The sequence below is a fragment of the Eptatretus burgeri genome, chromosome 6 (genome assembly GCF_056783735.1).
Source record: "Eptatretus burgeri isolate ZD-2024b chromosome 6, Ebu_testis_v1, whole genome shotgun sequence".
Taxonomy (NCBI): domain Eukaryota; kingdom Metazoa; phylum Chordata; class Myxini; order Myxiniformes; family Myxinidae; genus Eptatretus; species Eptatretus burgeri.
Genome location: NC_140966.1, coordinates 66,515,177 through 66,525,176, shown reverse-complemented (window position 1 = coordinate 66,525,176; position 10,000 = coordinate 66,515,177). Strand labels below are relative to the sequence as shown.

Sequence of the window (10,000 nt, the reverse complement as noted above, 5' to 3'; positions counted from 1 at the left end):
TGTCCCCACCATATTTCTGCAGGGCACTCAAGGTCTGCCAACAACCCCCTCCTGGTGAAACTACTAAAATCATGAATCACTGCTCACCTTCACTCTTTCATTCCTCTTTTTTCTCACCCTTGGAATAAACTCCCTCACTCTGTACAATCCCATTCTTCCCTCCAGGCTTTCAAAACAGTTGTTCACCACAACCTCTTATCTTCCTCCATCCAAAACCTCGATCTTTTCAACCCCCGTTAATCCACCCCAAACCTACATCCTTCAAATTCCCTGCTTTCTTTCCTGAAAGTCCCTGTAATGTCCATCTTGTTTACTCCGTGTTCCCCGCCCCATCCCTCTTCCTTCCACAGATCTCCTAATGTCTATGTTCCCCACTGTTTTGTCCTTCGCACTCTCGCCCCTCTTGACTCATGCTCCTCTTGTTGTGCGTTATGTGTTTGCTCTCATACGAGCCTCAACAATTTATACACAAAAAGGAAAAAAGACAGATGTCATGCCTAGCATGAAACTTGCAAGATCCATAAAACAAATTTGACCTTAAAATAAAATTGGTGGTTGAGTTAAAAGACCAAATATGCAAATCCTTTTCAACCTTCAAGTCAAATAGCTGAAAATTGACAATTTTAGAAATTCTGGTTTGAATCGGCTTTTTGGCTGTGTCGACTTTTTGGCCGATGGAGACATCAAAAATATTTAGCTAGTTGAATCCAGTGACATGATATGCAAATCCTTTTCAAATTTCAAGTCAATCAGATGAAAATTGGCAAGTTTAGAAATTTGGCCTATGTTTTGGTCTGTTGACCTGAAAAAGAATTGGTGGTTGAATTCAATGACCAAATATGCAACTCCTCTTCAACTTTCAAGTGAATCGGATGAAAATTGACAATTTTAGAAATTCAGCCGATGTTGACATTTTGGCTGATGTAATCGGATGAAAATTGAGGATTTTAGAAATACCACCTTAGTTGTTGACCTTTGGCCTATGTTGACCTTTTGGTCCATGTTGACCTCAAAAATAATTGGCTAGTTGAATTCAGTGACCTGAAATATAAATCCTCTTCAAATTTCAAGTCAATCGGATGAAAATTAAGGATTTTAGAAATCTCACTTTTGGCCTATGTTGACCTTTTGACCTCAAAAACGATAGGCTTCTTACTTATGACAAACTCTACCATGTGGTGAAGTTTCGTGAAGGTCGGTTTAAAATTGTGACCTGAAGGCAACAAACACAGACAGAATAATAAAATCGACTAAACAATATACTTGAAAAATCTTCGATTTTCGCAAGTGATAAAAGTCTGTCGTAAGTTTATCAACCTACGTTTGTTTGTCCGTTCTCGCTCCTTTGTAAATGCTGAGTATCAAGCAATAAAGCAGCACTGCCATTTTTAAAGTCTTTCGTATGACTCGGCTGGAATTCGAGCTGCCGACCACCCGACTCAAAGCGGACCCTCTAATCGTTACACCACTGAGTTTAGCAAACAGAAGTTGTCGTCGTAGTAGTAGTAGTAATCACGGTTCCTTCTCAGGTGAGATATTATTGGTGTGAATGCATGGTATTACCGCCAGGAGGCATCCAACCAACAGTCAAACGGCTTTGTGCCCGACTGGCGCACCGGACGAGCAGCGTTCGGCACATCTGGGCCCTTATTCATGTGACGTCATGTTTTACAGTAAAGCTGGGGTGGGGAGTCATCGGAGAAATGGTATCTTATCATACCCTGATGGAAAGGAGGGGGACGGTGTTTCCCAAACATCTGAGCGATTCACCAGTCACACTCCAAAGTACCTGCATCCCAAAACAAATTATTCGACCAGCAAAAAGTACATATGTCGGTACATAAGAATTATTTAAATAAGGGTTTCACTGTTTGTCCATGAATATGATTATCTCCCTGGCAACACTCATTTTCACATCGTAAAACTGCAGGTTAGTTGCACAGGAAGCAAAATATCTTTCATCCCGAACATTGTGTATATTTTTGCGGGAAATTAGGCTTTAATGTGATTATAAAATGTTTTTTTTTTTTTTACAAGGAAATTCGACACAGTAGACCAGTGTTTCTCAAGGTGGGGGTGGCAATATTTTGGTGGGGCATGAGGATTCAGAATTAATGAATCAATATCTGATCGCTTTCATAGCTTTGCCTTTTGAATACATATGTAGTATATACTGTAGTGTCTCCAATCATGGTGGGGCGTACGATTTTTTTGAAAATCAAAGTGGGGCTTGGGACAAAAAGGTTGAGAAACACTGCAGTAGACCATTCGGCCCATGCAATGGTTGCCAACCTATGGTTGTTTGTCCATGCTCGATACTTTTTTTTAAATGATGATTGTCAAGCATGGAAGCAGCACGTATCATTTATAAAACATTTGGTATGACTTGGTTGGGATTCGAACCAACGACAGGCGGATGCTCTAACCAATTCACCACCTCGTCTGGTAGGATATACAGCTTTTTCCGTTTAATACGTTTCATTCCTCATGAACCGCCAATCCCTGAGCCGTTCCCTCTCGCGATTGCTATATACAGTACTCGGACTACGAACAGATTCATCGCAATGGCAGATCAGGAGTGCTTAAATACATCGACAACTCTCAGGAACTCCACCCAATACGACCCCTTATGTCGGCTACCTACCCGTTCCTCGGTACAATATTCCTAACCCGCAGAATGGAATTATGGAGCAACTTAAAATCATTCACGAATTGATCTGAATCGCAAGATATAATCGGATTCTTTAAATTACCAGATGAATATTGACAACAACATGTCGAGTTTATAAGAAGTGTCTTCGATTCTCCAAAACTCAGCTGGACGTTTCTCAAAAAGTTGATCAGCTTTTATGGATTATATCAATGGAATTCATTGGTAAACACCGGTCTGAGGCTCGTGGAGGAGCTTGTACATAAATCACATGCAAGACAAAGAAGACTTAAACGAATGTACCTTTGCGTTAATGAAAAACGCATTAGTAGACAACGAACAAATAAACAGGCTACTACTGCTACTACTACGACAACTGTCGAAATTATTCTCCCTTTTTGTGGGATCGGCTGGGGAAAGTAGTTTTTCATGGTGCCGTCGATAACTCGCCTTACTCTTCACCATTAAGACACTGTGGCATCTTTAATGTCTATCAACGGTCAGGACGGGCAGACGGATCCTGCGATGAACGCATTGACACCTCACTTTGCAAACGACACACTCGGACGACGGTTTATAGCTTGATTGAGATTGAAACCCAGGAGAGACAGCTTCGAGGTGAATGCGCACATCTCTCAGCTATCCCGCCAGCCCTTATTGTGCACATACATTTTTGGAAAAAAAATTATTAGCCGATAAACAATGTGGTGTTTATTTATTCTGACAAATCGAGGATGGAAATGCGCAATTTATACCGATGGCGCGTTTGAATGACAGACGCACGACAATGAAACACCTTCACAAATATGCGCGAATCAACGACCTTAGCATAATAACGTAGAAAAAACCCCAAAAATCCGGTAATACTTAAAGGAGATGTTTGAAGAAAGTCTGATGCTACACAATAGCGCAGAACATGTTGCGAAGTGGAAGAAATCCTTACATTTTCGCAAACGTACAAACTTTTTGCATCACTCGTACAACTTGCGCCAAAAGTATTTTGTTTTTGAGCCGAATCGTGTTTATCTGAAGACCGTGCAGGTGAACGAGGTTCGATTTGATTTCTCAACGGGTTTTGCACGTCACAATGTTTCAGAGTGCGTGCGAAACTCGTACACTGTTAACGACATGGACCGACCCTGGGAATACCGCCTCGAGAGATTTAAAGTGAAACGACTTTACACGTTACTTTAGATTGTAATTTAAAAAGATTCTCATAATTATGTACAGCTATCTTTGAGTAGGAGTAAAAGGCAGGTTTGATGCACAAGGAGTGAGCGTTGATATAAACATAATTTTGTTCCGCTAATCAGCCGTGCTACTTGGTTAAGATATACGTTACCCGTTACGTATGTGGTCTATACAAAATGACAAGCGAGTCCTTGGACTGCGCTGCGATGCATCCACACTTGGGGCGCACCCCCCCGGGGAACTTACGGGGACGCACGCGAAGACGTCTCGACCGGCCGGGTCCGCAAGTCGGCGCCGCTCGTCGGCCTCGGGGTGTTCGGCCGGACCCAACGGGGGCCCTCCCACCTAGGGCGGGTCACGCAGCGTCACAGGCCAGGGGCTGGACCATCGTATATAGAGGGCGAGGAACGCACCCGACGCGAGGCCGAGTGTGCGTGTGGCCCAGAACAGCGGTAGTGGCTCTACTACCGTTATTCTGGCATTGTTTATCAATTATCATTATCAACCTACTGCATCGTGGGTGGGGGGGAAAAAAACAAGCGAAACACAAGGCAGGAAGTACATGACATAGAAGAGTAGGATATATTATTGGAGCAAGGAGGTTATAATAGCACGGGGAAGAAGAAGAACAACAACAACAACAAATAAACAAGTAAACAATTACGTAGGAAGGACGATTGGGAAAAGTTTCTCCGAGAAAGGAACTTGTTGGATTGCACAGTCTTCCTCCATGCGTCACGACTGGACGTCCGGGATCATCTCCTTACCGCGGAGCCAGGCCTCAGCGCCTCTCCGCCCTCAGGGCCAAGACTGCCCCAAGGGAACTTGAGGCTCAAGCAGAAGGGGGCTCCTTCAAAAGGTTTGGGCTGCTCAGCCGCGTTCCGGCGGCTGTGACGCTGCAGCGACGGCGTGTAGCGCAGCGATGACTCTAGGCCGGGAGATTACGGAACGGGGAGCAATGTCCGATGAACTAGAAGATGAGACACGGCTTTTGGATGTGGTGGGCGATGACGGTGGGTCGTGCCTCTCAGAGCCGGACACTGGAAGTGATGCCGAGACCGCAAGGGACCGGGGTTTTGAGGGCGAACTCGCAGAATTGGCAGGAGGAATTGAGGGACCGGCCGCTTCATCTCCAGGAAAGACATGTAAGAATGCGCTGGTGAAGCCCCCTTACTCCTACATTGCCCTAATCACCATGGCGATCCTGCAGAGTCCCAAAAAACGTCTCACGTTGAGTGAGATCTGCGAATTCATAAGTGCGCGCTTCCCGTACTACCGCGAAAAGTTCCCCGCATGGCAGAATTCCATCCGGCACAACCTGTCCCTGAACGACTGCTTCGTGAAGATCCCAAGGGAGCCTGGAAACCCGGGCAAGGGGAATTATTGGACTCTCGATCCAGAATCTGCAGATATGTTTGACAATGGCTCATTCCTGCGACGCCGCAAGCGCTTCAAGCGGCAACCTCAACAACCACAGCCCGTGGACTTCCTCAAGGAACAGAGCTCGTTCCTCCAAGGCCTCGGCTACGGTTCGTATGGCTTTGGGTACGGCCTGGCACTGCAAGCATACCCGACACTAGTTCCACAACATCACCACCACCATCAACAGCAGCAGCTTCTGGCACAGCAAAACCCAACTCACGGACACCACCATCACCATCACCATCATCACCACCACCATCCGACAGCCACGGCAGCCGCTCCGCACACATGTCCCGGAGCGGGGTATGCATACCCATCGGCACTGCCGGCTAACACGGCCGCAGGGTTGGTCCAACCGCTCCTCGCTCCGACCTTGCTCCATACGGATGCTTTCGGCAGCAAACGGAGTGCATCTCTCTACCCACGAATCAGTCCCACATTACCCACACTCAAGACAGAGGCCGGAACCTCCAAACCCTCCTTCTGTATTGAGAATATCATCGGCCGTGGCATGCACTCTACCTCGGCACCCCAGCTTGCTCCGACGGCAGTAAGCCATGTGTTTCCATCGCTAATACCTGAAACACTTCAGGTACAGTCACCTTTGACTCCCAACTAGGGTCAAACCCCGACGGACTGCACGGTGTGTCATGCGCCAAGGTAGGCGCTGCGCTTGTCCGTGCTGGACTCTCACTGCGAGGTACCAAGCCACACGTTCTCTCTCGACCAAAAATGCACAATATTACTATAAAGTATTTATAACTATTTGTAAATATGTATACAAAGTACAAGTGTGCGAATCCAATCACCGAAACTGTTTGCCTCATGCTGACATTTTTTGCAGGTTTTTTTTTTAACGACTGAGTATTTGTAAGGTACAACATGAGTATTATGCATTTTACCATGCATTTACCTACCCGAACGTATTGCTTTTATAAACGGACGTGAAAAATGTAAAGTGGGTGTTGCTGTCATCGCGGTAATGCGAACGTCTCGTATTTATATGTCCATATTATATGTCCATACATGGGTTGATGTTGAAGACACTACCCCCACCCCTCCCTCCCCCTTCACAAAAAATAAACAATCAACAACGATCGTTGTTTAAAATGGATATTTCATGATAGCGTTTGTACGAAAATCTTAACCCATGATAGAAAATACTCTCCACGAGCCCTCACCTACCCCAAGGTGCTATTGATGCATTCATGCTCAATGATCGAGTGACGTAATAAGCACAAGCACAGTACACAGCTTGTATATGTTTTCAAAACAATTCCTGAATATGGAAATGCTCATGTTTTTGTGTTAAATTAACGCCATTTGTTCCAAATGGTTCATCTGAACTGAGACGTATAATATGAACACGGCTGTTTCATGAGTTTTGATCTTGGTATTTAGTGTCGTCCAATATGACACCAAATAAATTTGACCTGAAGATCTTCCATCAAGTTTGTTGAATTATTATATTTATTATTATTTTAATTCGTTCGTTCCTCTTCCCCCGCCCCCCTCCCCCCCACCTGTGGAGGTCTTCCCCGGTGTCGTTCTTCCCTCCAGGACTTCACGGCAGCTGTTCGCCATCATCTCAGGTCATCCGCAACCATGGTCTTTTCGACTACCGATGGCCCTCCACGGGCCCACCTCTTTCTGTGTTTACAGCTTTTCCTTCCAATTCTGTGATTGGGAGTTTGCGGCTGCATACATATTGTTCACCCTGCGTTTTCCACTTGCCCTCGTTCTTCCTCACATCCCTTGTTTCTCCAAGTCTCCCTCTGTTTTCTCCTTTGGCTCTGCTGTTTAGTGTGCCACCCCCTCCCCTCTCTTTCTATTGTTCTTTTCGTTCTGTTGCGTCCTGACCCGTTGTGTTCTAGCTCGTGCATGAGCCTCAAAACTGTATACAATATTTTTTTACGACTATTATTATATTTTTCACCTCATGAGATAACGACAAATAAACACGGCGACCTTCTGGATACGCAACAGTTAAAATCACGACCAGTATTTCGTGCCAGAATTCATGGGATGGAATGAACTTTCTGAAGTTGAATGTCTCATGCAGTTTTGCAATCGCTGTACATCCACATGAATGTCCCCTCAGAAAGGATTATTTACATGTGCCTCCGCTTTGCAGCTTCGGTATTAAACTGAATTTACAAATCACCGATACCAACACGCTCGTATTTTGTCAATGTTTTCATTTCTCCCCAAAATAAATATTGCAATGATATTTTCGAAAATAATTGCATTAATATTAACTTCAGTGTTTCTTTTTCTGCAAGGTCTTTGAGAATGAGGCACAAACAAAAATTAAAATGAAACATTGGATATCTCTTAGATTTAAGTTCTTTAAAAAAATATATTTGAATGGCTGTTACTATAACTGAGATGCGAAAAAATTACAGGGCTTTGGTACGAGAGTACATACGTAATATAGATGATAGGTTATATGAGTGTTGCTCAGTAATTCCATGGCTTAAGATGCAAGTATGCAAATGGAGTAAGGATGACATCGATTAAAAGAGGTTCACATTGACTTTTTTCACATGAAGAGCAAATAGAAAGAATCTGTGAAATATTCATTTAATATAGAAAAATAACTGTTAATGTCAGTCGTTCACATTTTACATCACGTTGTAAATTTACTGATGCATTATACAAATTTCGATAACAGACTTCATATTGTTAATAATTTTCAAATATATATGATTATTCGTTCTTGCAATGCCCATAAAGCTACAATGAAACGTTTGTATTTTGAGAAAGACCCTGGGATGTATTTATAATGGACACATTCGTGAATGACATGTCATTCAAAACCAGCGATCAGATTGTTACACCGTGAGCAGGTCTGTGTTGCTGTGAGATCCAAGCCGCTGTTTAACAATTATTTTAATCCTATTTCCTTGTGACCAGCTGAAGGCTTTTAGAAGAAGAAGAAAAAAAAAGACGCATTTTAGACAATGATGAACATCACTTGTTTTGGGGATGATAAGTTTTTAAGCCAACAAATAAATAAGAAATTAAAACGCACCTGAAAACTATTTGTAATTTGCAAAGTAAGGGTGAATGGAAAGAAAACAAATACAAAAACAAGGCAGATTTACGTGTGCGGATACAGTGCATGCATATTAATATGTTCCAGCTGGGAGAGCCCATACGGAACCTTTGGCTCCCTGCAATGGAAACAGCCACTTGTCTTCTCAGTGCGGTAATTCGCTTTCTTATGGCTTTGCCTTTCCACGTGAACACAGCGAATGTTTACGGAGACCTTGGAAGGGCACGCTTTGCCTTCAAAGCGCTGTTTTCTCAACTGCTTTAGACTCAGAGGCTTCGATGAGCTTCATTCATCATGGTGCGACCTCAGGACTGTTCACCCTTAACAAGTCCGTCCCGCAGATTCCCCTGCACCAAGTGTACCCTTACCTTGCGATCGACGTGATTGCGTTAAGAAATGCAATGCAGCAGGTGTTTACAACTCTTTATAAATGTATATGGTGTCGTAACCTTGAGACACCTTTCACTGAGACCATGGGCAAGGAGTGTGCTGGTGAGATTTGAATTGTTCACTGTGACAAATTTTATTGTTTCTGAATGGTTAATGAGCAGACTGAACATGTCCTTGACGTATGACAATCACATGGCATGAAAAAGGTATGGAACTTGTTATTACCATGTATGGACAAAAATATACACTATATTTACAATGTGACGCACATGTAAAGTGTTTATGGAGTTGCTTAAGAACTATGAATTTGGAACCTTTTACCTCTTTCCCTCTCTCCCTTCCTTCCACCTCCCACTCCAAATCCACCCATCACCGGCTTTGTGTGAACTTTTCTTTGGCCTGACTCCCTGCAGGCAATTAAACACAAACATGTTACCAAATGAGCAAGATAACGTAGAAAACATCATACGGTATTTCATGTATGGCAGAAAACGACTCTTTGTGGAGTGTAAAACACTATTCGATCGATGTACAGTGCATGACAATTATTTGTACAGTGGAAAACAATTTATATATATATGGTGGGAAGCACTGTTATATGTGCAGTGGAAAGCACCATTCTATGATATACAGGAAATGCACAATTCGGTAGAGTACAGTGGAAAGCACCATTCGAAGATATGCAGTATAATGCACCATTCAATATAGTACAGTGGAAAGCACCATTTGATGTACAGTGGAAAGCACTGTTCTATGTGTAGGAGAAAGCACCATTTGTTGATATACAGTTTAAAGCACTATTTTATGTGTGGTGGAAAACAATATTCAATGTTCAGTAGAAACCACTTATGTTGAGTTAAAACATTATTCTATGCACAGTATAAAATACTATGTACAGTGGAAAACACTAAACTATTTATGGTGGAAAACATGAGTGTATGTGCGGTAGAAAACAACATTCTATGTTCAGTAGAAAACACTTTCATTGTACAGTGGAAACTCCTCTGTGGACACGATTTCATGTACTGCAGAAAATACCATTCCATGTGCGGTGAAAACACTATTCTACGTGGGGTGGAAAATATTGCACGAGATGTGCATGAAAAATACCCGTTTTTAAAAAGTGCGGCAAAAACACTATTATGTATCATACGTGTGGCGAAAAACACACCAACATGTGGTAGAAAATGCTATTCCATGTACAGTTGAAAAACATTATTTAAAAAATGATAGAAAATGTTGAAAACACTATTCCATAATGTGTGGTGGAAATATTTGTTTGAACAATG

The 10,000-nt window shown here is 43.0% G+C and overlaps 2 protein-coding genes across 11 annotated transcripts in view; one reads left to right on the top strand and one right to left on the bottom strand.

Annotated features, from left to right (window-relative positions):
- The window catches only part of STIL (STIL centriolar assembly protein), a 256,784-nt gene that overhangs the window by 181,159 nt on the left and 65,625 nt on the right, over positions 1-10,000 (bottom strand). For 3 of the 10 annotated variants that reach the window (XM_085885484.1, XM_085885498.1, XM_085885493.1), the window contains exons 1-2: positions 4,088-4,177; positions 1,721-1,789 (exon numbers count right to left, since the gene is read on the bottom strand). The gene's annotated coding sequence lies outside the window, so the exon portion shown is untranslated. Of the gene's footprint in view, positions 1-1,720; positions 1,790-4,087; positions 4,191-9,032 lie in introns of those variants that run through there. The other 7 variants (XM_085885486.1, XM_085885489.1, XM_085885485.1 and 4 more) reach the window with 6 other exon arrangements.
- On the top strand, positions 4,241-6,708 carry LOC147024985 (forkhead box protein D2-like). Its single transcript, XM_085885499.1, has one exon. The coding sequence runs from the start codon at positions 4,764-4,766 to the stop codon at positions 5,880-5,882; it is 1,119 nt and encodes a 372-aa protein (XP_085741625.1). The 5' UTR covers positions 4,241-4,763; the 3' UTR covers positions 5,883-6,708.

Excerpts from the sequence above, each read along its gene's own strand:
- LOC147024985 (XM_085885499.1), top strand. The coding sequence starts at position 4,764 with ATGACTCTAGGCCGGGAGATTACGGAACGGGGAGCAATGTCCGATGAA.